Genomic DNA, 27,917 nt, shown 5'->3' with positions numbered 1-27,917 from the left:
TGAGCTACTTCTCTAGCCCCTTAAAAATTTTTTTTAAAGTAAGTTTTTAAACATTTCTGGGCCCTTAATATTCTCTTTGTTGGCTTCTAGAGATATAGTGGGAAGCCAGACACATTTTTTCTGACCAGAAAAGAAGAACTTGTATAAGAACTCCCACATTGTTATGCTGTGATGAAACACATTTTGCTTTCATTGAGTCTTTCGGTAGAGAAAGACTTGTAATTGTTTCAGTGAGTTCAGAATCATGAGCTAGTTGAGAAGCATCTTATCCTCAGAAAAGCCAGGATGTAGATAGAACTTGTTTGGCCAGATTCACACCCTAGAGAATATGGGTGATTTTGAGGGCTCTTAGAACCAGATCCAAAAAAAGTTCTAAAATACACCTGAACACACACATGCTGGGGGTTGATTCCTGATACCCATTGAAAGCCTTTGTGTAACATTTTTTTTTGCCTTAAAAATAAAAATAAAACTTGTTTCCAGCTTGATCTGTGTATGTCCTACAATCCTAGTGCTCCGAGTGAAATAAGGTCATGTGGCTAAGGCAGGAGGATTTTTACACTTGATGCCAATCTGGGCTTTTGTAGCAAGACCCTGCATCAACAAACAAAAAAACTTGCTTATTTAGTTGGTCCTGGATTAGAATTAACACAAACATAAAATTTAAGCCCTTAAAACTATTATTTGTTGTATTTTATAGAAAAACAGTATCGGCTGGGCAGTGGTGGTGGCACACGCCTTTAGTCCCAGCACTCGGGAGGCAGAGGCAGGCAAATCTCTGTGAGTTTGAGGCCAGCCTGGGCTACAGAGTGAGTTCCAGGACAGGCTCCAAAGCTACAAGAGAAACCCTGTCTCGAAAAAACAAAAAAACAAAAACAAAAACAAAGACAAAAAAAAAAACAACAAGAAAACAAGAAAAACAGTACCAAATAATATTAAAGAAAAGATATAAATATCAAAAACATTCCACCTATAACATATGAAATGTCCATTTTAATTTAAAAATATTTTCATATAGTCTTTGTCCAAAAGTATGTGTGTGTATATATATATATATATATATATATATATATATATATATATTCTTAATTATTAATATAATTCAGATTTTATTCACATTTTAAAAAACATACCATTTGGATAAAATTCTTTCCATGTTCCTTGCTGTTATCCCCCCCTTTTTTTTTCTTTGAGATGATTTCTCTGTGTAACACCTCTGGCTGTCCTGGAATTCACTCTGTAGATCAGGCTGGCATCCAACTCACAGAGATCCACCTGCCACCAGGATTAAAGGCTTGCGCCACCACTGTCCAGCTGACTGTTACCATTTTTAATAACAGTGTAACAACTGATTTAATCAGCTTTTAAAAACATAATTTCTCTATGGATCTTTGAACTAAAAACAGTTTCCAAAAGTAATTGTACATACAGTGCTTGATGTATTTAGATCCTTTTTAAAAGTGTGTTAGGGCCCAGTATGGCAGGACCCAGTGAAGCTGACCTCTAACTACTTTCTATAGTACAAGGCCCTGAGATTGGCTTGGAGCCACTTTTAGTTGGACTCCAAGTAGAGGAGGAGGTGTTTCTCCAATAGTGATTTCTCTACAGTAGTTTTCCTGTGACAGTGTCATTGCCTTTAATGACAAGGGAGATTAATTGGGACCATACTATCATAATACCATTTTGTGTATATATGTGTGATGCTGGGATATCATTTGGGCCACCTTGCCTACCCAGCTTTTGGGGGTTTCCAGTGATCTGAACTCTGGTCTTCATGCTCCTGTGGCAGGTGCTTTATCCACTGACCTGTCTCTCCACCTATTTAATAATTTATTTTTAATTGATATAGGGTTGTGTCTTAGTTAGGGTTTCTGTTGCTGTGAAGAGACACCATGACCAAAGCAATTCTTGTAAAGGAAAATATTTAATTGTAGTGGCTCACTTATAGTTCAGAGGTTGAGTCCATTATCATCATGGTGTGAGATATGGCAGCATGCATGCAGACATGGTGCAGGAGAGGTAGCTGAGATTTCTACATCTTGTAGGCAACAGGAAGTGAACTGTCTGATTGGGCATGGCTTGAGCAAAAATGAGACCTCAAAGTCTGCCTCCACAGTGACACATTCCTCCAACGAAACCACACTTACTCCAACAAGGCCACATGTCCTAATGGTGCCACTCTGTTTGGGGGCCATTTTCTTCCATACCACCACAGGTCACATGCTACCAACTGTGTAGCAGAAGATGACATTGAACTCCTGATTCTCCTCTCAAGTGCTGGGATTACAAACATGCACCTGGTCCATAGTAGTGATTTTTATTCCTACCTTTTAATTCAATTTGTGTCTTGTCAGCTAAGGTACTTTCAAAAATAAAAATTTTGTAATATACAAATGCTATCCCTTATTTTCCCCAAAGAATTTTTGAAAGTGGAAGATAGCATCAGTTAAACTCTTAGTGCATATGAGCTGTGAAGAAAACACTGACTCTGCCTTTGAGGGAGGCTATTCCTATTTCCCTAGAGAAGTCTTCTCTCTGCTGCTTTTCCGGAGGCTCCTGTGCTGTGCTTTTATACAGTTCCTGCTGGTTCTCTTGCTGTTGGTCAGAGCTGTTCCCAGTAGTGTTTGACCGCCGGTTTCCCTTGCTGCACTGTCGTGACAGTACTAGCAGAGGCGGTCTGTATTGGCTCCCTCCGCATCCCCAGTGCATGACACAGTACCTGGCACATGGCTGACATTCCACACGTTGGGAAGTCCATTTTTTGAAGAGTCCTGGTTTTATAGGTGAGAAGACTTAGGATGAAGTTGAATATCTTTTCCAGAACTTTACTGAGAGAACAACTCTAAATCCCGCAGTTTTATGCTGCTCCATACAGCTTTATGAATTAACTAACCTGTGTCTGACTGACTTCCTTCTTCCATAAAATTGGTCAGCTGTACTAAAATTCTTGTTTCCTACAAAATTATAACTTTATATTAATAGCCATGAAGATTCTTTTTGTTGTTGTAGCGTGTGTGTGTGTGTGTATGTGTGTGTGTGTGTGTGTGTGTGTAGTGCATGTATGTGTGTGCCAGTGGAAAACAGGATAATCAGCTGTCATTTCTTTAGTTCTGTCCATTTTGGTTTTTGAGGCAGGATCTCTCATTGGCCTGGAACTTGTTGCCAAGTACACTAGGCTGGATAGGGAGCTCCAGGGTTCTGTCTCTGTCTCCCCAGTGCTAGAATTCAAAGTGCCCTACCATGTCCATGTCTGTTGTTGTTGTTGTTGTTGTGTATTGGGGATTGAACTCAGTTCTTGTGCTTGCTCAACAATCACTTAACTATCTCCATATTCCACCTTTTTGTGCTTTGATCTAGTTTTAGGCCAAATTCACATGCAGAATTGAGCCATTTGGTCAAATCTTAAAGCTTTGAGGGGAGTAGAGATTCTCATATTTTCTTAAGAACTGTCTTAGTTATTTTTCTGTTTTTATGACAAAACACCAAGGCAACTTATAAAATAAAGTTTTTAGTTTGTAAGTTTGTGCCAGCATGCTGAGCTGAATCTTTATTGAGTTCCAAAGGGTGAAAATCCATGACCATCATGGCAGGGGGCAGGTGGGTGCAGCCAACAGGCAGGCATGGTGTTAGAGTAGCAGCTTACATCTGCTCCACAATCACAAGACAGATTGTGAACTGGGAATGGTGTGGACTTTCCCCCCTTTTTACTTTTGAGATTATGATATAATTGCATCATTTCTCCCCGCTCTACTCCCTCCCAACCATTCCATGTGCTTCTTTTGCTCTCTTTCAAATTCGTGGTCTCTCTCTTAATTGTTGCTTCATGCTTCTAAGTATATGTGTATATATACATGTATTCCCAGACATAACCTTCTTAGCTGAAGGATGTCGTTTGGTATCAGAGTATCTCTCCACTCTCAGCATTCCTTAGTTGCCTGCAGTTCTTTATGAAGGAAGGGTTGAGGCCTGGTGGGCTTTCCCTGTTGTGGAACTATGAGGAGAACCTACAACCACCACTTTACTAAATCAACATAATCCCTAACTACATTCTAAACATTTGTCCTTTTACCCACAGATTAAGGGTAGTCCTTACCCGTCATCAAGACATAGGCTTTAATTCCTCAAAGCCCACCCACAGTGACACACCTCCTCTAACAAGGCCTCACCTAATGCTTCCCCAACAGTTCCACCAGCTGAGGGTATATGAGCTCATGGGTGCCATTTTCATTCAGATCACAAGAAGAACTATCTAATATCCAGAGTCCATTTTTGTTAGCAAAAGCAAAGAGACCTGAAGGCAAGTTGTAGTGAGCAGTTTTAGAGGAGGAAAGAGTCTCATAGGTCTGTATAGTTAGACACAGAAGTAACCTCAGTTGAAGCAATAGGAAATATCTTGAGGTAAGCTGCTTGCTTTTTGTTTTTTAAACTAAAGCCTTTAAAAAAAAACCCTGTGGTGGGGGCAGTTTCCATATGTAGACCGATCTGGCTTTGTGTTCACTGTATAGACCAGGTAGCCCTGGAACTAACCAGTGATTCTTTTACCTCAGCTTCTTGAGTGCTAGATTTATAGGTTTGTGCACATGCTGAGCTTAATCCTTAGTTTTTCCTTCTTAAAGATTTATCTTTATTTATGTGTATGTGTCTATGATGGTATATGCTACACTCGGGGTCAGGGGTACAAGTGGAGGCCAGAAGAGGGTGTCAAGTCTCCTGGAGCTGAAGTTACAGGTTGTTGTGAGCCACCTAACATGGGTGTTGGGAACCAAAGTCAGGTCCTCTGGAAGAGCAGCAAGTAGTATTAAGGCCAACTCTCCAGCCTTTCTCTCTCTCTCTTTTTAAAGATCTCTTTTCAGTAACTTGAATTAAATTATGTATGTTTCTAAGGCCAATATTTTCAGAGGAAAAAGAACTTTGATATAGATTAGTAGATTATAATATAGCATAAACATATTTTTCATGACTTTAGTAAAAATACTTAAACTTATAAAATTTGTTTAGATCTAGGGCTGGCAAGATGACTCAGTGGGTAAAGGTGCTTGCTGCCAAGCCTAACGATCTGAATTGGGTCCCTGGATCTCACGTGGTGAGAGGAGAGCATCAACTCCTGCAGGTTGTCTCCTGATGTCTGCAAGTGCACACATACTAAATGTAAGGATAAAGTACAATTTGTTTAGATCTGCTTAAATTTTTACTTACCAATCTGAATTAGTGAGCTGGTAGAAAAAGAAGCAAAAGTAATAATTTGATAGTATATTCTTATTATGTGCTATATAAGATTAAAAAAATAAGAAGTTGGGGGATGGAGAGATGGCTCAGTGGTTAAGAGCACTGGCTGCTCTACCAGAGGACCTGGGTTCAATTCCCAGCACCCACATGGCTGCTCAGAACTGTCAGTAATTCCAGTTTCAGAGGATCCGACACCCTCACACAGATATACACCAACACACATACAAATAAACAAATCTTTAAAAAAATAAGAGATTAATTAAAAAGTTGAATCTTTTTCTGAAGATCCAGAAAGGGGCCTGGGCTACTCAGCCTCTCCTCTGCGGCCTTTGTGACTAACTGCTGCTTTGCTCTATCCCTGGGTTCCCTGGATTCTGCCTTTCCCTTCCCATATTGGAGCTTGAACCCAGGATCCTCCTGTGGGCTAGCTGAGTGCTCTTACCACTAAGAGCAAGTCTTAGCCACCCTCACTTTGTTTAGTTTACACTTAATTTTTAATCAGTTTTGCTGAATTGCTCAGGCTGGCCTTGAACTTTTGGCCTTCCAGTTTGGTCTGCCTCCATTTGGTCTGCCTTCTTCAGTTGACTGAAAGTCACACTGCATTCACTCTAGATTTGTTTCAGATAACATGGCACAGTAGTGGCATAGTCAGATGATTTGGTGAAATTGATACATTGTTTTGAAAGTGTCTTAAGTTTGTAAGACACAGTTTTTCAAAAGCCTCCTAGAACTCCTCAGAGGTAGAAGTGGGGTCCTGGGATCCTGGACTATTTATTGTCAGAGAGTAGTTTAGCCCCTCTCTCCTTCAATCAGCTGGCTCCTCTGTTTGTGTCCTTTAAAAAGTGTACTTAGTGACATATACTCGTTGTACATGGCAATGGGCTTCAAAAGACATTCAAGTGCTTTGACCATACTCACCCTCCTGGCCTTTCTCTGCCCCCTCCTGTGATTCCCGCTCATTCTCCTGGTTAGTTTTCCTTCTGTTCCATGTCCTACATAAGTACATGATTTTATGTGTCTGTATAAAACTTAGCATCCACAAGAGCGATAAAATATGAGCTATTTGTCTTTCTAAGACTGATTATTTTACTAATATGAAGATCTTTAGTTAGTACATTAATAAACAGAATTTGACTTACATTTCAGCTTCTCAGAGGAATTTTGTTTGAAGAAAGGGCTCCTTGCCTTAAAACATCAATTTTGAAAACTACTACTTTCAGAAAACAAGCCTCTTTGTCTTTGATTTCTAGCTGTTAGTTCACTCCAGTTAAGGACAGCCTCTTTCTGAGCCAGGAGAATGAAGTCACAAGGTGGCTGACTTCCTGCCTTTCCACAGTGTTCTCATGTTCCCACACTGCTCTTCCACTTAGTGGAGCCATTGGGAATTCTCTGCTGTTGCTTCTTTTCTGTGGTGCTGGAGGTTGAATGCAGAGTCTCATTGCTACCACTCACCTCTGAGAGAATCCCCTGCTTTTAATGATAATAGCTGTGTGATTGATAGTTTGAAATACCAATGATTCAATGATTCCTATTTGATTAGAAGATACTAGTTTATAACAGCTAAATAGTTTTGAATTTCGGAGATTTCTTTATAATCTCTTACAAATAAAGAGTTTTTTGGGAACACTTTTTGTTGTTGTTGTTGTTGTTTTTTCCGTTTTTTGAGACAAGGTTTCTCTCTGTAGCTTTGGAGTCTGTCCTGGACTAGCTCTGTAGACCAGGCTGGCCTCGAACTCACAGAGATCTGCTTGCTTCTGCCTCCCGAGTGCTGGGATTACAGGCGTGCGTCACCACCGCCCGGCATAGGACACATTTTAAAATGGTACTTTCATACATACATGTTGTTATACTTTGTTATTATTTATAACCCCTCTCACTGTACTGCCCTCATCTCCCCTCCAGAGTCTTCCCTTATGCTGTCTTGCCACACATATCCCACTCCCTCCTCTTTTTCCTCCTTTCCTTAAGAATCCTTTCTTCCTACTCACGCTTCCCTTTATACTTTCATGACACACCAACACCCCTGCCCTCTCTGTATGTATATGGTATGTGTTTGTATGTGTGTATATCTATCTATCTATATAAACATGTACACACGAAACTTTAAATCTTGATTCTACATATGAGAGAAAATATCCAATATTTGTAACTCTGGCTTATTTCCCATTATCTAACATAATGACCTCCATACCTGTACAATTTCTTGCAAATCTCATTTTTTCAGATTTATTTATATTTCATATGTATTGGTGTTTTGCCTACATGGATATCTGTGCTATATCATCTGGAACTGAAGCTACAGAAGGTCTTGAGCCACCATATGGATGCTGGGAAGTGAACTTGAGTCCGCTGAAAGAGCAGTCAGTACTCTTAACCACTGAGCCCATGATTTACTTATTTATTTTTTAGATTTATTTATTTATTTATGATGTATACAGTGTTCTGCCTGCATGTACGCCAGATCTCATTACAGGTGGTTGTGAGGCACCATGTGGTTGCTGGGAATCAAACTCAGGACCTCTGAAAAAGCAGCCAGTGCTCTTTTTTTTTTTTTTTTTAAAGATTTATTTATTTATTATGTATACAGTGTTCTGCCTGCATGTGTCCTTGCAGGCCAGAAGAGGGCACCAGATCTCATTACAGATGGTTGTGAGCCACTATGTGTTGCTGGGAATTGAACTCAGAACCTCTGGAAGAACAACCAGTGCTCTTTAAAAAAAAAAAAAAATTATTTATTAGAATTTTTTTCATTTTACATACCAACCCCAGTTTCCCCTCCCTCCCCTTCTCTCGCCTCCTCACCTCCCTCCCACTCTACCCCCATCCACTCCTCAGAGTGGGTAAGGCCTTCCATGGTAGTCAACAAAGTCTGGCATACCAAGTTGAAGGAGGGCCTAGCCCCTGCCCATTGTATCAAGGCTGAGCAAGGTATCCCACCACAGGGAATGGGCTCCAAAAAGCCAGTTCATGCACCTGGGATAAGTCCTGATCCTACTGCCAGGGACCCCACAAACAGATCAAGCCACACAACTGTCATCCACATTCAGAGGGTCTAGTTCGGTCCCATGTAGGTTCCCAGGCTGTCGGTCCAGAGTCAGTGAGCTCCAACTAGCACTGGTCAGCTGTCTCTGTGGGTTTCCCCATCATGATCTTGACCCCCTCTTCTTCTTCTTCTTTATTTATTTATTTATTTTTTTGGAATGCCAAATGCTGTTTATTGAAGGAGGGAGGAGGTCTTAAATACAGGCTTACAGCACAATGGAAGAACCCTGGTGGGCAGAAGTTCGCTTCTGATTTTTTTTTTTTTTTTTTTTTTTGGAGCTGAGGATTGAACCCTGAGCGTTGTGCTTGCTAGGCCAGGGCTCTACCACTGAGCTAAATCCCCAACCCCGCTTTTTATGTTTTACAATCTTGCATCTAAGCTGTTAATGCCCAATATGCTGGATACACAGACAAGGAGCTTCCCTTAAGCATTTAGGAGGGTGGACTCTCGAAGGGAATTAGCATAGGGATGATATCCTCAGCTAGTGCTCTTAACCGCTGAGCCATCTCTCCAGCCCAACAGCCAGTGCTCTTAACTGTAGATGTAACCGTCTTGTTAAATAAGAAACACAGAGCCAATTGCAGAGTTAAAAGCCAAGAGGTTAGAGCCATAGTTAAGAGCTTAAAACCTTTTCTTACCCTTCACTGCTGCAGCTGTCCTTCCTCTCCATAAAGAGACCTACTGTCTGTGTATCTGTCTTTTTTTATAGACTTTCTGTTCTGCCTTCTCATTGGTTGTAAACCCAACCACATGACCTCCTCGTCACTGCCTGTCTGTATAGACCTCCAGGTCTTCTCTGGTTGGTATTTATATTAAAGGCGTGTGTCTCCATGCTGGCTGTATCCTTGAACGCACAGAGATCTGCCTGTCATGTGATCTGGATTAAAGGTGTATGCCACCACCGACTGGCTTCTGCTATGGCTTACTATTAGCTCACTATTAGCTCTGACCCCCAGGCTACTTATTAACATACAAATAAAATCACATTTCAGTACAAATAAAATATCACCATACTTAACCTCTGAGCCATCTCTCCAGCCCCCATGATTTAATTTTTAAATTAAATTAAAAATTTTAATTAATTTAATTTAAATTAAAATATACATGGTCCAATTTTAGATTTGGACCATGTATAACTAAGCTGATGCTCTTTGTTAGTTTGTATCTGAGTGATCAGATGTAGACGGTCTTAGCACCTTCAAATCAGGGCCTACAGCTCTGTTTCCTGACAACTGCTGTCAGCACACCTTCTTATAAGATCTTAGAAGTGGACTCCTTTTCCTTCAGCTATGACAGGGATGATGCTAGCATTTGCAAGTCACTTGAAATTCTGGTGGCAAATAAGTATTTACTTGAATTTGTATTTACTTGAATTTGGTTTAGATTTCAGAAACACATGCACACACCTTTAATCCCAGTACTTGGGAAGCAGAGGCAGGTAGATCTCTTAGAATTCAAGAACAGTTTGGTCTACAGAGCAAGTTCTAGGACAGCCAGGGCTATGCAGAGAAACTCTGTCTTGAAAAACAAAAATAAAATAAGATAAAATAAAAAATTTAAAAGTTTATTGAGCTATAATTCACATAACATGAGATCTACCATTTCAAATATAAAATTCAGTGATTTTCAAGAGTTTACATGTTGATGACTCAGTATCATATTTTGAGTTGCAGTGATTATTGACTATAGTGATATGCTCTGACCCAGTTGGGTTTTCTGGAACTACTTTCCTATTCTTGGCAATTCAAGTTAATTGATAGTGATTACCTGCTTCCATACTGACTTCTTGTTTGCACTGTCAATCAAACGTGAACGAGAGGTCAGCCAGAGCAGCTTAGCTGAGAAAATGTTAGATTGAAACACTGAGGACTTTGCTTGTCTAGAGTTTTGGAGACTTACATAATAAATTGGTTACTAGGGATTAAAAACAAAAAGAGCAAGAAGACCCAGTATTGCTAGTAAGGAGACCACAGGTATGCAGGTATAGGAAGGGAGCAGGAACAGAAATGTTAGCAGGGGTCTGATACAATATGGTTAACACTAGACTAGGAAATGAGTAGAAGAGGTGATTTATAATGCAGAATGATATTACATCACGTGTACAAGCAGGTGTCCTGGGATCCAGAACAGCCTGAGTAAAATCATGACAGTACGTCAGGTGTTCCTGGAACAACTGTCATTTCCTAAGGGTGGGGAAGAAGGAAGATGACGGCAGGAGATGAAGCAGGAAGTGAGGTTGGGCCGAGAGTGAAGGGGACTGCATAGGCCTTAAGGGCTTCAACTCTGTTCTTTGAGCAGTTGAGCCCAGACAGGTGATAGGAGGAAGACCTAGTTGATGGGTTGGATTTTGTATACATGCCGCTGTGGCTGCCTTTACAGTTCCTTCCGTGTTAACAGACGGTTACTTTACACTTCCATAGTGCTTCCATAGCAGTTTCCTTCTTGATTCCTTCTACCATCTAGCTGACTGAAAGATTCAAATGAACACACTTGGATTTGGCTCCTAAGTATCACATAGTCTTCAACATGTTTGCTTGGAGACAGGCATTTATTTAGATTCTTAGAGCCCCTTTTCCAGATTCCTGATTCACAGTGTAAATCTATATAACTGACCTGTGCCACAACTTAATGTAAGTACATATAATAACATCGTTTTATTAAAAACCATAGTCACTCATTTTAAATTTGTTCCAATGTAGGTGGTTGGAGTTGTGCTTCACACATTTCAGCCGTCCAGCAGCGTTTTATCTGCCAGCTAAGCTTGTACTTGATTGCACCATGGAAATGCTACTGAAGAGACTTGTTGAGCACAAAAGTGGACTTGAAGAGCCAGAAACCACTGTTTTCCAATGAAGGATTCCAGTTTTAAGCCTCAGTGCTTTTAAATCACCACTGAGTCCCCCTCCCCCCCAATCAAAATGGCAAGCAGACGAAAATCAACAACACCTTGCATGGTCCTTGCCAGTGAGCAGGATCCAGATCTTGAGTTGATATCAGATTTGGATGAAGGTCCTCCTGTCCTTACACCGGTAGAGAATGCTAGAGCAGAGAGTATTTCCAGTGATGAAGAAGTTCACGAATCTGTGGATTCTGACAATCAGCCAAGTAAAAAAGTGGAAGGGGGCTATGAATGTAAATACTGTACTTTTCAAACTCCAGATCTAAATATGTTTACTTTCCATGTAGATTCAGAACATCCTAATGTTGTACTGAATTCATCCTATGTTTGTGTTGAATGCAACTTTCTTACCAAAAGGTATGATGCACTTTCTGAGCATAATCTGAAATACCACCCAGGAGAAGAAAATTTCAAGCTGACTATGGTGAAACGAAATAACCAGACAATCTTTGAACAAACAATAAATGATCTGACTTTTGATGGTAGTTTTGTTAAAGAGGAGAATACAGAACAAGGAGAATCCATAGATGTTTCTTCTTCGGGAATCTCCATCAGTAAAACTCCCATCATGAAAATGATGAAAAATAAGGTAGAAAACAAACGGATTACAGTCCACCATAACTCAGCTGAGGACACGCCCGAAGAGAAAGAGAATGGAGTGAAAGTAAGCCGGGAAGAAAATGTAGAAAGTACGAGTTCTTCAGCCTCAGAATCCAATACAAGTACTTCCACCATCAGCAGAGTGCACCCCAATCCTGGCAGCACAGTAGTGACACCCTCAGCCGTTCTTCCTGGATTAGCCCAGGTGATCACTGCAGTGTCTGCTCAGCAGAACTCCAACTTGGTCCCTAAAGTCTTAATCCCTGTTAACAGCATTCCTACCTACAATGCTGCCTTGGATAACAATCCCCTTCTACTCAGTACCTACAACAAATTCCCTTATCCTACAATGTCAGAAATTACAGTTCTTTCTGCTCAAGCAAAATATACAGAGGAACAGATCAAGATCTGGTTTTCAGCCCAACGTTTAAAGCATGGTGTTAGTTGGACTCCTGAAGAAGTAGAGGAGGCAAGGAGGAAACAATTCAATGGAACAGTACATACTGTACCTCAGACCATAACTGTAATTCCTACACACATTTCCACGGGGAATAATGGGTTACCGTCTATTTTACAGACATGCCAAATAGTTGGTCAGCCAGGTCTGGTCCTTACCCAAGTAGCTGGAACAAACACCTTGCCAGTAACAGCACCTATTGCCCTGACAGTGGCAGGTGTTCCGAATCAAACAAATGTGCAGAAGAGCCAAGTGCCTGCTGCTCAGCCTGCTACAGAGACCAAAGCAGCCACCATGGCGGCAGTTCCATCGTCGCCAAGTGTCAGACCTGAAGCTGCACTAGTGAACCCAGATTCATTTGGTATTCGGGCCAAAAAGACGAAAGAGCAGCTGGCAGAACTGAAAGTTAGCTATCTTAAAAACCAGTTTCCCCACGACTCAGAGATCGTCAGGCTTATGAAAATCACAGGCCTTACCAAAGGCGAGATTAAAAAGTGGTTTAGTGATACAAGGTACAACCAGCGAAATTCAAAGAGTAATCAGTGCTTACATCTCAGTAATGACTCCTCTGCCACTATCATCATAGACTCCAGCGATGAAACCCCAGAGCCCCCAGCTGCAGTCACTTCACAGCAGAAACAATCCTGGAATGCCTTTCCTGACTTTGCTCCCCAGAAGTTTAAAGAGAAAACTGCAGAGCAACTTCGTGTCCTTCAGGCAAGTTTTCTCAACAGTTCTGTGCTTACAGATGAAGAATTAAATAGGTTAAGAGCACAAACCAAACTTACTAGAAGAGAAATTGATGCTTGGTTTACAGAGAAGAATAAAACAAAAGCTTTAAAGGAGGAGAAAAAAGAAACAGATGAAAGTAATGTAGGTAGTTCCAAAGAAGAGCCTGGAGAAAGCTCTCCTGGAGATGAAGCAGTTGCACCTAAGTCAGGAGGTACAGGCAAGATATGTAAGAAAACACCGGAGCAGCTGCACATGCTTAAAAGTGCATTTGTCCGAACACAGTGGCCATCAGCAGAAGAGTATGACAAATTGGCTGAAGAAAGTGGGCTTGCCAGAACAGACATAGTTAGTTGGTTTGGGGACACCCGTTATGCTTGGAAGAATGGAAACTTAAAATGGTACTACTACTATCAAAGCTCCAATTCAAGTGGTTTGAATGGTCTGTCTTCCCTTAGGAAAAGAGGGAGAGGCAGGCCCAAAGGACGAGGCAGAGGCAGACCACGTGGTAGGCCTAGAGGAGGCAAAAGAATGAACACCTGGGACAGGGTACCATCACTCATAAAGTTTAAAACTGGAACGGCCATACTTAAGGATTATTACCTGAAGCACAAATTTCTTAATGAGCAAGACCTTGATGAACTTGTCAACAGGTCACACATGGGCTATGAACAGGTCAGAGAGTGGTTTGCAGAAAGACAGAGAAGATCTGAGTTAGGTATAGAATTATTTGAGGAAAATGAAGAGGAAGAGGAAGTTATTGATGATCAGGAAGAAGATGAAGAAGAAACAGATGACAGTGACACTTGGGAACCCCCACGACATGTGAAACGGAAGCTTTCTAAATCGGATGACTGAAATGTAAGTGTTTAGCCTTTGTATTCCTCCTCAGTCATATACACGTTTTAACAGCCACCTTATTGGTTCAGTCATCTTCATGTGAGTGTGTGTGTGTGTGTGTGCGCGTGTGCGTGTGCGTGTGCGTGTGCGTGTGTGTGTGTGTGTGTGTGTGTGTGTGTGTGTAGGCCAGAGCCTTCCTCTTGCTCTCCACCATATATTTTTGGACAGCATCTCTCTCTGAACCTGGAGCTCACTGACTTAGCAATACTATGTGGCCAGGGAGCTCTAAAAGCTCCAAAGATTCACCTCTCTCTACACCTGCACCAGGAATACAGGTGTGCACTGCTGGGCATGGCTCTTAAGAGGGTTCTCAGATCTGAACTCAGGTTCTGATGTTTTCATAAAAGTACTCTAGTGATCCAAGCCGTCTCCCTATCCCTCTTCTTCACTTTTACTAATTTTTTTCGAAAACTTTTTTTTCCTAATAAGAGGACCAGGTGCCACTAGTCATGACATGTATATTGTGATGTGTAGCTTGACAATTGTATTACTCGGGTTTTAATGTCTTAATGTCCCTTTAATTATTTATTTTTCATACAGAATGTTTTAAAAGAAAGTAAAAAGGGAATGGAAAACAAACACTAAAGATAATAAAAGTATTTCTTATAACCTTCTCTCTACTAATGCTTCATTTTTGCCCGTGTAAGGAAACAGTTCAGAAACAAAGTTAAAAAGGACAGGTATGCTGAAGGGAGGGATTATGAACACAAGGACAGATGGGTTCTAGAAAACATAAATAAAAGGAGATACTTTTTTCTTCATTGTTGTTCCTCAAAACAGACTTTATCAGACTTTCAGCTAGAGTTTAAGGTTCATTATGCACTCAGTATCTTTTTTCTGCTAAAAGTCAAAGGCCTGTTCTAGGTCCTGTATAAACTCCTGTGTGTTTAGGTGACATCTGTTTTTGAGCAGCCACAATATAAATTCTTTGGCATAGAGATCAAAAGGCAGATAACAGATCTGATATTTGACATAATTTAACTCAGTCCCAAAATATCTATAAGTACCATGTTTGGTTAGGAAAATTATATTTCCTGCTGGATGAAGCTCCATATTCCTATAATCCTAACATTAAGAAACTGAGTCAGGAGGAGTTCAAGTTTGAGGCTTGCCTGGGCTTATAGCAAGACCCTCTTTTAAAGCAATATAAAATCTCTATAGTCTTCTTAAAAGTGCAAACAAATATAACTTAAATTTGAAAAGTTTTGGCATGTTCCTTAATAGATTATAGATTAAATTAAAAATGTACTGTAGTTGCAAGCAGTAACCTGAAGTTAGGACTTCAATTCTTCACATTTAAGTTTCCCATACTGGGGATTAAACTAGGGGACTGACTGTTCATGCTAGGCCAGCACTCCACAACTAAGCTACATTCTCAGCCAGGGACTTCAGTTCTTTATTCTTGTGAAATTCAAGAACATCGTTTTATTCTTTTCTGTTCTTTGTTTTGGGAGTATTCCAGAATAAAAGCACACTGTTTTGAAAACAATGTAGTTGTCATGAAATGCTTGTGTTTGTCTCTCTGTAGCTCAAATAGTGTCTCGTCAGAAATTACTGTAGCGTTCTCAACACTGAGGGAGGAAAAGAAGCACAGACTTCATTTTGTATATGAGCATAGTTACTTATTTCCTCTCTAACATACTTGTATGCTCTCTTACTCTACACAGTATTGGCATCTTCCTGGTTTATTTTAGCAATTATTTATAGAGACCTTAATAAAGGCTACACACTAGTCTTACTCACTAACAGTCCTTTCTCCAGCTTTCTTCTCACTAACATTAAGACAGAAAGTCAGATGAGCTAAAGCCCCACTTATTTATATCAGCAGTGTCAGTCTCATTGCAGGCCGTAGCGTATGGTGTTAGCATTTTAAGTCACAAGAAGATCGAGAGTTTTGTAGCATTTCCTGAAATCTAGCCCTCCACATCTTCGTGTCAGAAGACTTCAGGACAGGCTTTGTTCTGACCCAGATACATAAAGTATTTGTAACAGGCTTTATTTTTTTATTGCTAAACACAAAAATGTGTACTCAGCCAAGATTAAATCAGCAAATTTGTTGCTGCAGTGAATTGTTGTTGCAGGCTTTGCAGCCATTTTCTGAGGAGTTGTAATTTTCTAAAAATAGGTGAACTTTTCCATACAGTTTGCTTCAATGATATAATAACATGGTTACAGATACTGATTATGGTCATACAATTCACATGAAGCCTTTTTTCAAAGGTTTATATTGTATGTGGTATATGTATCCTTTGCTTTTGAAATACGGAGAGAGCAGTGCTGGGAAAATGGATCAGTGGGTAAAGTGTTTTCCTGAGTTCAGACTCCCAGCACCCATCTCCAGGCACAGTCGCTGGCCCTTGTAACTCCAGCACTTAGGAGAGAGGGTGGAGAAAGGCGAGGCCCTGGAGTTGACTGGCCAGCCAGGGTGGCTGAATCAGAGCTCTGCTGGCTTTCCTGAGAGAGCCTGTCTCTGAAACTAAGGTGAAAAGCAGCTGAGGAACACCCTACACCTACCAATGGCTGGCACATGTGTGTGAGGCTTGTGCACCGCCCCCCACATGAACATGTGCACAGCATATCCCATATACACAACTTAAGAAATACTTGGAAATCTAAAATTATAAAACACATTAATTAGCATGTTACAATCTATTTAACAAAATAATTTTCATTTGCCAAAGTATTCAGCATAGGTTTCCTCCTAAAAATTTTATTTAAATATGGTTCAACTTATGAAAATACTTACCTGAACCTTCCCAAAGTAGTCATGCAACTGGGAAAAGCCACAGAAGACAGGTACAAAAAAAATTCCTCTTTTACAATCCAGAACTCATTGTTCAGTATGAACTTTGTTAAATACACAAAGGAATATGATAAAAAAAAGATACTGCAGAACATGAAAATATATATATATATATTGCACATGCTAGTCTTGTGTACAAGTAGAAATACTATAGGTCTTTAGATTTCATGTTACAAATACTGACAATAAAATATCTTCCTACTAATAATTTTATAAATGATTACAGAAAGGTGTCTGTCTGAAAGCAAATGTGGCACATGCAGAACACATACGGTTTACACAAACCGCACTGTGAGGTGTGTGTGGTTAAGTGATCTCACTGGTAAAGAGAATGCAGAATGTATTTGTGTCTAACTGGCTATTTTTATTCTAAAGGCAAAAATTAAAATATGGCTATCTTTAAAGTTTCAGGGTTTTGTTTTTTGTTGTTGTTGTTGTTTTTCTTTTATAGCTACTTAAAATTCTGAAGGAGTATAAGTTCTTCAACTCAAGATGTCTGAATTACTGTGAATGGGCCCAATCCTTGATGACACTGAAAATGCTTTGGGGCATACCTACTCTCAAAACCGGATCCAATGTCCAAAAGAAATGGAACTTGATGTTGTGCCAAAGTCAACCTGCTGCAGTTGGGGAAAGTTCTGCAATGTAAATAGAGCGCTAATTAAAAACAACTTGTAAAAAGTGAAACTTTAATACAGTACATTTTTATTCTGGCAGGATGGAAACTTTGTGAATCTTTGACTTTCTAAGGGGTTAATGACCACTAGAGCTTGTCCTCAATTTTAGGCCAGCTTACAGCTGTGTAAGATAAGGCAGCATTGCCCGAGTGACCAAACAGCTTTCAGAGTAAAAGTTCTTAGAAATGGGAGGGGGAACCAAACCCTAATTTACTTCTGTGTCTTATTTATCAGGTCCTACACCAAAATTAAAAGTTGTACATGGGCTTACACAGTTTGTAGTGTAAAAGCAGCCTGTATGTATTATGTTGGAACAGGAAGACTCGCTGGCCTTCATGACTGGACCCTCCATAAACACTCAGATAAACCACTGTCTCCACTGCAGTCCTTGTGTGACTGCTCTTTGTCAGAATCTGACTGAAGATACTACCCACAGGGGAAAAGAGCTTACTGGGGAGAGAACTCCAAACACTGTTCCAAACATGTGGAACAGTCCCTCAGTAAATACATGCAGTGTGTGCTCACAGGCGTGGGAATCAGGAACATCAGACAGACTCAGGTCAGATTCTGTAAGGTAATCTTTTCATGGAATTCTACCTTGTGTAACAGTTTCAGTGAACAGAGAAAAACAATTCTGAACTGATCCTGATGAGTTAAAATGAGCTTTTCATGTTAGAATCGGAGGCAGGGTGTGTTAGCGGTGACTGCTGTACAAGACTCGGTTCCTACTGACTTGTGATTAAAGACTGGTGCTGCCATTTGTGTTGGAAAGGACCTTTACTTTCGTAATCATAGGACCACTTTTCAAAATGTGCTTTCCTCACAGAACAAATTTTCAGTTCAATTAGATTTGGACTTTAAATTTTTTTTCCAATGATCATGTGTAGTAGGTTTGGCCAGTTTGTTTTCTAATTTAATGAATAATAAATACTAAGCTCTTGGTTAAATGTTCATCAGTTAATGAAACTGTTATGAAAAAGCCTTGAATATGCATGCTGCTTTCATTTTTATAAACTTTTTATTTTTTAACTATAGCTTTATTAGCAATTCCCAAATGCTGCAATTTGCTGATTTCTTCACTCAGACAGCTGGCTTTGTGGGTGGCTTTTTTCATACTACTGTTAACTTTTTTAAAAAAGAAGTGATGTAAAGACTGTAACAATTGAATGCACTAAGCTGTTTTTCTTTTACATATCTAAAATCTTCTTTAAATACTCTTATTATAATGATTAAATCACTCCCTTTTTAAAACCATTGCTAATGTGGTCTGAGTTTTATTTGACAGTAATTTCAATGTTCTCAAAATCCAGTCCTTAAAATGTCAAGGATTGAAGATGAAGGATTTGAATATATTTACATTATGTTTCCTTTGTGCTATGCCAACTTTGTATAGCTGCAAGTAACTCTGCGATTTCCCTTCTCTGGCAGACTGGATGAGAGTCTGCTCTGATGTTTGCTAGCTTTTAAATACATTTATTTGACAGGCAAAAGAAACTTTCTTTCCTGGTTGACTGTGTTCTTGAATACAAAATAAAAGTTAGCAGTAATAAGCAATTTTGAGTGATTTTTTTCTATTTTGTTAACCCAGCATTTTTAAAAATGTGGTGAATTTGCATAGAATTTGATATTATAATTTTAAGTGTACAGTTTAATGGCACTAAATTATATTCACAATATTACACAACCATCACTGTTATTTCCAAAACCTTTTCATCACCCCATACAGAGATTTGTAACCATTAAGCAATAACTCCACATCCTCAGCTCCTGGTAACCTTTACTCTACTTCCTGCTCTATGAATTTGCCTACGCTTGATATTCCAAGTGAGTGGAAACACACAGGTTTTCTTTCTGTGTCTGGCTTATTCCCCTTGGCATAATATTTTCAATGCCATCCATGCTGTGACATATATCATAACATTCCCTTTTGATGGCTGAATAATAGTTCCTTGTGCACTAATTTTTGGCTATCCTCTCATCTGTTGATGGGCACTTGGGTTGTTTCTGCCTTCGGGTTATTATGAATAATGTTGCAATGAACTCTGGCTTGTGAGTCTTTGAGTCCCTGTTTTCAGATATACAGCTTGGAGCAGTACTCCGAATTGTATGAGAAATTCTATACTTAACTTTTTTAAGAAAAAATTTAAGTTCATTCCAGACTGGTCTCCAACTCATTGCATTGCTCAGGCTGGCTTGGAACCCACAATCCTATTGTTTCCTCATTTTGAGTGCTGGGGTTACAGGAGTGTGCCATCACACCTAGCATTATACCTGCTTAACTTTTAAGGAATTACCGACTCATTTACACAGGGTCAAAATGTTTTTCACAGCATCTTAAGCTTTTCACATGTCACCAGCAATGTAGACGAGGTCTACTTTCTTACATCTTTCCCAATACCTTTTACTTTCAGTCATTAAAAGTATTATTATGGGCTGGAGAGATGGCTCAGCGGTTAAGAGCACCAACTGCTCTTCCAGAGGTCCTGAGTTCAATTCCCAGCAACCACATGGTGGCTGACAACCATCTGTAATGAGATCTGGTGCCCTCTTCTGTATACATAATAAATATATCTTTTTAAAAAAGTATTATTATATAGTCAACATGAGGTAGGGAACAAAATGATAGTCATCTTGGATGTGAAGTGTATCATTGTAGTTTTGATTTCCATAGTGACATCATCTTTTCATGTGGTGACAACCACTTGTATACCTTTTTTGGTAAATGTTCAAGTCCTTTGCCCAGTTTTTAATTGGGTTACCCTTTTGTTGTTGAGTTCTAGAAATACTTTGTATAATTTGGATGTTACAATCTTATCTGAGATAGTTTGCAAATATAGCCAATCCTCATTATTTGTGGATTCTGTATATGCAAATACTCCTACTCATTAAAATTTATTTGCAAACCCCAACTCAATACTCAGTGCACATATGTGGCTCTTCCCCTATATGCACAGAATAGAAAAACATCTGAGTTGTCTATGAGCACATTCCCAGGTGAGGTCAGCTAGGTGGCATTCAACTCTCCTAAAGCAAAGAAACAGTCTTTTGTGCAGTGTAGTGTTATGTTTAGTATTTTTGTGCTTTTTGCTGGTGATTTCATTGTTTAAAATAGTTCCTAAATGTAATGCTGGAGTGCTGCCTAGTAAATGCAATGAGTCTGCTTTGTGCCATGTGGAGAAATGCGTGCTAGCTGAGCTTAATTTCAGTGGAAGCTACATGCTGCTAGCCATTAATTCAGTGTTAATTAAATTGATAGTGTATGTTAACTAGGGTGTTTTTAAACAGAAATACCTACAGCAAGTTTAGGAATTGATTGATGAATATCTGGAAGGGCCAGAAGCTTGTATTTTATTTTTCTGTTTTTGTTTTTTTGAAACAGTGTCTCATGTAGCCCAGGCTGGCATAGCTAAGGATGATTTGAATTCTTGATCTTCCCTGCCTCCACTTTTCAAGTTCTGGATTCAAGGCATGTATCACCACATCTTGTTCAGTATTTTCTTTGAAGATTCATTTTTATTAATTTTTTATTATGTGTAGGTATGTCTCTGTGTGGGTGTGCACACACAAGTGCAGGTGCTCTAGGAGGTCAGAGGCATTAGATTTCCTGGAGGTGGAATTACAGGCAGTTGTGGGTACTGGGAATTGAACTCAAGTTGTCTGAAGAGCAGTACATGCTCTTAACTGCTGGGCCATCTCTCCCCTATTCAGTAATTCTAATGTGCTTTTGTGGAACATAACCATTGAAAATAATGAGTATTGTTCGTAATTTTCCCATTGTGTTGGATTTTATTGGTAATGCATAAATTTTAAATTTTTATGAGTCTCACTTTCAGTTTCTTATTGTTTATACTTTTAGTGTCATGTTTAAAAGCCAATGTTAATCCATATATGTTTTTCTTAAGTGTTTTGTATATTTAGGTTCTTAAACCATTTCTAGTTAGTTTTGTATAAGGTATGGAGTAAGGTGTCCAACTCCACTATTTTTTTCCTTAAAAATTTAAAACATATAAACAAATGGCTTTTGTTGTTGTTGTTGAGCTGAGGATCGAACTCAGGGCCTTGTGCTTGCCAGGCAAGCGCTCTACCACCAAGCTAAATCCCCAGCCACAAATGGCTTTTATTATGACACTGTCTTATTCATTTATTTGTTTATCCAGTGCACACATTGGTGCGTGTATAGGGGTCAAAGGACACCTCTCAGGAACCAGCTCACTCCTTGCACTCTGTGGATCCCAAAGGTTGAACTCCAGTCGTCAGCCTTGGCAGCAAGCACCTTTTCCAGTTGAACCATCTTGCCAGCCCTTTATGACATTTCCATATATATCTGTCATTATACCTTGCTTGTATTTGTCCACCACTCATACTTCTCCACTTCTTTCTGCACCTCTCCCCCCACACAATCTCTTTTCTCTTTCCATGTCACATAGATATTTAAATCTACATTTCACATCAGAGACATTAAATGGTATTTGTGTTTCCCTGGTATCCTCTCGTTCTCTTTCTTCTCCCCTTAGATCTCCTCCTTCCCACTTGAGGCCCCTCCCACTTTCATGCTGTATATAGATTTGTGGTGAAAGCTAGATTCTGCTTCTGACTGAGAGAGACATGGAATATTTGTTTGAGCCTAGCTTGTTTTGCCTAATGTGAAGATCTGCAGTTGTACCTATTTTCCTGAAAATGACAGAATTTTGTTCTTCTCTGCAGCTGAGTAGATATGTCACATTTTCAATGGTTCATCTATCCATGGCCATCCAGGCTGGTTGCATAACTTGGCTGTTGTGAATGGAACAGCAATAAACATTGGTGTTGTGTAGTATGTTAACTTAGATTCTCTAGGTATATACCCAGGAATGGTTTATGGCAGTTAATATATTTTTAAAAGCCAGTCTCTCTTCTCCCTATCTCTCTCTCTCTCTCTCTCTCTCTCTCTCTCTCTCTCTCTCTCCCCTCTGTGTGTGTGTGTGTGTGTGTGTGTGTGTGTGTGTGTTTTCCGAGACAGGGCTTCTCTATGTAGTTTTGGTGCCTTTCCTGGAACTCGCTTTGTAGACCATGCTGGCCTCGAACTCAGAGATCCGCCTGGCTCTGCCTCCTGAGTGCTGGGATTACAGAGGACAGCTCTTAGGAGTTGTTCTTTGCTGGGTTTGTGGAGTCCAAGGAACAGCTTGGGTTGTCAGCCCGTGCATAGCAAACACTCTGCCATTGAGTCATCGAGCAGACCATACAACTCAGCCTTTCAAGGAACTTCCCTAATGATCATGTTTCTTTCCCACCAGCAATATGGAAAAGGGTCTTGGGTTGGGGATTTAGCTCAGTGGTAGAGCGCTCGCCTAGCAAGCGCAAGGCCCTGGGTTTGATCCTCAGCTCCAAAAAAAAAGAAAGAAAGAAAAAAGAAAAGGGTCTCTTTCCCTACATCTTCACAAGTATGAGTTGTTTTTTCTTTCTTTATAAAAAATATTTACTTGTGTGTATACCTCAGGCATCTTCCTCAATTGTTCTTTCTTTCTTTCTTTCTTTCTTTCTCTCTCTCTCTCTCTCTCTCTCTCTCTCTCTCTCTCTCTCCCTCCCTCCCTCCCTCCCTCCCTCCCTCCCTCCCTCCCTTCCTTCCTTCCTTTTTCTTTCTTTCAACTATGTTTGGGTGGCCTGGGCTTGGTAGTGCACACATTCAATCCTAGCACTCAGGAGCAGAGGCAGGCGGATCTTTGAGTTGGAGGCCTGCCTGGTCTATAAATCAAGCTCCAGGACAGTATGGGCTATGCAGAGAAGCCCTGTCATAAAAAAACAAAACAAAATAAATAAATATGCGTGTTTTGCCTGCATCTGTGTAAATGCATTGTGTCAATGCTTGGTGGCCCTGGGGGCCAATGGCCTGAACTGGAATTACAGACAGTTGTCTTCTGTCATATGGTGCTCTAATCCCAGGTTCTCTGTAAGAGTAGCCAGTGATCCTAATCATGGAACCATCTCTCCAGTCCCTGTACTTTTTATTGATAATAGCCTTTTTGGCAGAGATGAAATGGAATCTTAATGTTTTTATTTACATTTATCTGATGAGTAAAGATGTTTGTTTAGTTTTGGGATCTTTATAGATTTTAAGTATTAATTCTCTATCAGATGTATGGTTTGCAAAGATTTTCTCCCATTCTGTAGGCTGTCTCTCAGTCTGCTAATGGTTTTCTTGTGCCATGCAGAACTTTTTATCCCTGTGCAATCCTGTCTGTCAATTCTTGAGATTACATCCTTTGATACTAGAGTTCTTTTGTGTGTGTTTCAAGATAGGGCTTCTCTGTAACAGCCCTGGCTGTCCTGGAACTCACTCTGTAGACCAGGCTGGCCTTGAACCCACAGAGATCCACTTGCTTCTGCCTCCCGAGTGCTGGCATTAAATGTGTGCGCCACGGCCCCTAGCTGTTACTGGAGTGCTTTGCAGAAAGTTTGTGCCTATTTGTCTGTCTTGAAGTTTTCTCTCTACAGCCCCAGAGTTTTAGATCTTTTGTATGTATGTGTGTATTTGTTCACGTCACTTCCACATTAAAGTTTTTTATTGTGGTTTTTCCTACATATTTAAATCATGCATGCATGCATAAGCTGCAGCGCACCTGTGGAGGTCAAAGGACAACTTGGAGACACCGATTCTCTTCTTCCACCATGAGGGTCCTGGGGATTGAACTCATGTCGGGTTTGGTAACAAATGCTGTACTCGTTTGTGCCTTCTTGCCAGCCCTCCACCTTAGTTTTTGAGAAGGGTCTCAGTCAACCTCAAGTTCAGTACTTGGTCTAGATTGGTTGGCCAACAAGCCCATGGACTCCTAGTTCTGCCTCTTCCCTGCTGCGGTACCAAGCTAGCGTGTCACTGTACCCAGTTATTTTTTAATTAATTAAATACAAATATTTAACCTAGTGCTGGAGGTCAAACTTAGGTACTCATGCTTCAAAAGTATTTTACCAACTCAGCCATCTCCCCTGCCCCACATTTGGATTTGTGTGTGTGTCTGTCCATGTCTCTGTGTGTACATGCCTGCAGAGTGAGAGAGAGGAATTTAATTCTTGTACATGTAGACATCCAGTTTTCTTTGCTATTTCTAGCTTCTTTCTTTGGCAAATGATAATCTAGTTGTCTCAGAACCATTTGTCGAAGCAGCTATTTTCCCCTTTAAATGAACTTTATGCCCTTGTCAAAAATTAATTGCTTATATTCTTGAAGGCTTATTTTCTGGACTTTCAACTCTATCTTGTTGGTATATATTTCTGTCATTAGGCTAGCCCTGCAACCACTTAGATTTTTGTAGATTTGTAGTAAGTTTTGAAATCAGGAGTGTGAGTCTAGCAACTGTCTGTTTTTATGATCTTGTTTGGGGGCTTGTAAGATGGCCCAGTGGATAAAGGTGCTTGCTGTTAGTCCTGAGTACCTAAGTTTGATCCCCAGAGCCACACAGTGGAAAGAGAGAAGCAACTCTTAGAAGTTGTTCTTTGACCTCTATATATGACTCCCCCCACACACAAATTAATAAATAAATTAAAATTTTTTCCTTGGGAGTTGGGGTCATCTTTGGCTCCCTTTGCAATTCCATGTAAATTTGAGGATTGGCTTTTTCATTTTAAAGCAGATGGTTGAACATTTGATCAGATTATGTTGATTCTGTAGATTTCTTTGGGTAGCAGTAACATGCTAATGATGTTGGCTTCCTGTCTGCAAACAGAATACTTGCCATTCTATGTATTTGGTCTTACTAAATTTCTTTCAGTAATGTTTTATAGTTTTTAAAAAGTGTAAAAGTCTTTCTTTGATTTAAAAAAGTCTTTTTTTATTAAATTTATTCCTATATATTTTATTCTGTTAGATCTTAATATTAATGGGATTGCTTTCCTTTTTAATTTAATTTTTATTTATGTGTGTGTGTTTCACTGTGTGTAAATGTACATGTGAGTCTGGGTGCCCGCTGAACTACCCAGTATGGGTGCTGGTAATAATTGAGTTTGGATCCTCTGCAAGAGCAGTACATGGTTATAACTGGTAAGTCATTTCTCTAGTCCCTGGAATTCCATAAGTTATTTTTGTTTGATGATGTGGTCCAGTTCATTTATTAGATCTACCAGCTTTCATGTGGGTTCCTTAGATTTTTTTTTCTATACATAGGATCTTGTCATCTGTGAACAGATGTTCTTTTCAGTTTGGTACCTTTTATTTATTTTCCTTGCCTCGTTACTTTTGCTGTAACCTCTAATACTGTGTTTGAAAACAGAACAGAGAGGTGTTGTAGATTATTATTTTCAGATGTGCTACATTTGTTTATGCTATGGAACATTTGTTTAGTGATGCAAAGGTGTGTTGCATTCTTTTATGTTGCATTTGTTTAACTCTGTGAGGTTGTGTTACTGTGCCTCTCTATAACACCTTATTGGTCTAATAAAGAGCTGAAGAGCCAATAGCTAGGCAGGAGAGGGATAGGCAGGGCTGGCAGGCAGAGAGAATAAATAGGAGAAGTCTGAGGAAAAAAAAGATAGAGGAGCAAAAGAAGAAGGAGCCGACCACACAGCCAGACATGGAATAAGAGGGAAAGAAAAGATACACAGAAATATAGAGAGGTAAAAGCCCAGAGGCAAAAGGTAAGTGGGAAAAATTTAAGTTAATAAAAACCAGAAAGAAACAAGCCACGCTAAGGCCAGGCATTCATAAGTAATAATAAGTCTCCGTGTGTATCTGTTTGGGAGCTGGGTGGTGGGCCACCCAAAGAGTAAAAGCGAAAGAATAAAAAACAACAGCCAGGCGTTCTGTTTACAGCAGGCTGTACTTACACCAGCACTTAGGGGCGGAAGCAAGAGGACAGGCGAGACAACCCAGAGCAAGTTCCAGGCACGCCGGTTACGGAAAGAAAACACTGATTCAACAGAAACAAAGGAGAAAGAACAGAAAGAAGGGGGGTTTCTTGCAGTGTGTTTTTACACAATATTTAAAATAAAATTTATTTTTAAATTAAGAAAGAAGAAATGAAGGGGAAAATAAAAGGCCAGAAATGTCTCAGTCTTTGAGCGTGTTGGAGCACTCTGACAAGTAGCCAGGCTTGGACGACGCTAGGAGCCACGCAGACTAAGAGCTTAGTGGCCTGCTGTGTCTTTTCTGTGCACACATCTTGCTCCGAGCATATGCAGAGCTTTCTAAAGTCTCCCAAATGCACAAGAACTTTTCAATTTGCAAGGAATCTCCCCCATTCTTTCCTCTCAGGCCTTTGTGATGTTTTGTCTTGACTAATCATCTGCCCCAAGGTCTTAGAAGCTGGTAGTTTTTTTTTTTTTTTAAAAACACTTTCAAACAACACCCACTGCTTTTTAGTCAAAATTCCAGGATATATAAAGTAAGTGGATGTTTTGTAAGTCCTTCAGCAGCCCCCTGACAGAACAGACATATCTAATAATTTGTAATGAGGGCTTTTCTGCATTTTCTGGATCTAGGAGGTAGACTGAGAAGACAGACTAATTATTATTTGTCTCCTCCTAAAATAGAACTTACACTAGAGCAAAAATCTTTTATATATAGAATATTATATATATAATGAATATGAAAATATTCACAATATATGAATAATAGATAAATATATGTATATATGAGTAATATATACATATATAATATACACATAGAATTTGTCAATATGTACAGCTCTGTGCAGGTACCTATGGAGGCCAGAAGAAGGTACCAGATACCCTGGAGCTAGAGTTAACAGGTGGCTGTGAACTGCCTGGAGTGGGAACTGGGAAGGGAAACCTGGTTCCCTCCAAGAACAGCAAGTGCTCTTCAGGGCTGAGCCATCTCTCCAGCCCTGAGTGTATGGCCCTTATCTGTCTTATTTACCACTGTATGCTCCATTCTGAAAACAGTACTTTTCTTACAGCACATAAACACAGATTTTAGTTGAATCAATGAATGTACTACTATAAAAAACTTCAGAATATGAGAAATGTACGGTGGTAAATTATTCATGAGAATTAGTGGGATAGCACTCATGTCAGAAGTAGAAGGAATGGCTTTTAGCAAAAGAAACAAACAGAAAGGCCAGTAAGATGGCTCATTGGATTAAGGCATTGGCCTCCAAACCTGATGACCTGAGTTTGACTCCTGGGAGCCACGTGGCAGAGGGAGGAACTAACTCATATAAGTTGTCTTCTGACTACTACATGGGCACTGTGGCATTTGCCCCCACCCAAATAAATATAGAAATGTAATTTTTTAAAAATTTGAAGAAAAAATATGGAAAAGTGGAAAAAGAAATATTTACCATCTTCATAGAGCCAAAAGGGTAGCTCAAAGGAGACTGCTTGGCTCAGAAAAGCAAAGAGATAGGTCTATCGTGGAAGCCCTTTTCTACAGTAAGTCCAGAAAGGCTCTGCCCTGCTTCGGTCCCTCTGCTCACGGTGACAGAGACAAGGGAGGAATGGGTTGTTCGGGCTCACAGTCTCAAAGGGGTTTCCATTTGGGGTGGCAAGGGCGGCATTTTAGCACGAGTGTCTGAGTCAAGGGCTGCAGTGTGTGGGGAAGCTTTGCACATTGTGACAGACCAGGAGTGTAGGCAAATTGCTAAATGGTCTTATTA

At 39.9% G+C, this 27,917-nt stretch overlaps 1 protein-coding gene and 1 non-coding gene across 3 annotated transcripts in view; both read left to right on the top strand.

The window, feature by feature from the left end:
- Nucleotides 1-18,588, top strand: part of Zhx1 (zinc fingers and homeoboxes 1) — a 35,006-nt gene extending 16,418 nt beyond the window's left edge. The window contains exons 3-5 of one of the 2 annotated variants that reach the window (XM_036208232.1): nucleotides 4,999-5,148; nucleotides 10,969-13,815; nucleotides 17,109-18,588. In XM_036208232.1, coding sequence (XP_036064125.1) covers nucleotides 11,188-13,812 — 2,625 coding nt within the window. In that variant the 5' untranslated portion in view covers nucleotides 4,999-5,148; nucleotides 10,969-11,187 and the 3' untranslated portion in view covers nucleotides 13,813-13,815; nucleotides 17,109-18,588. The remainder of the gene's footprint in view (nucleotides 1-4,998; nucleotides 5,149-10,968; nucleotides 13,816-17,108) is intronic. The other variant, XM_036208231.1, reaches the window with a different exon arrangement.
- Nucleotides 16,602-16,727, top strand: LOC118597526. The gene has a single exon (XR_004946832.1). It is a non-coding gene; the product is annotated as a small nucleolar RNA SNORA40 (small nucleolar RNA).
- Nucleotides 18,589-27,917: the final 9,329 nt, after the last annotated feature.

The sequence above is a fragment of the Onychomys torridus genome, chromosome 16 (genome assembly GCF_903995425.1).
Source record: "Onychomys torridus chromosome 16, mOncTor1.1, whole genome shotgun sequence".
NCBI classification, from domain to species: domain Eukaryota; kingdom Metazoa; phylum Chordata; class Mammalia; order Rodentia; family Cricetidae; genus Onychomys; species Onychomys torridus.
The sequence above is the reverse complement of the archived record's forward strand: the minus strand, read 5'-3'. Positions and strand labels throughout refer to the sequence as shown.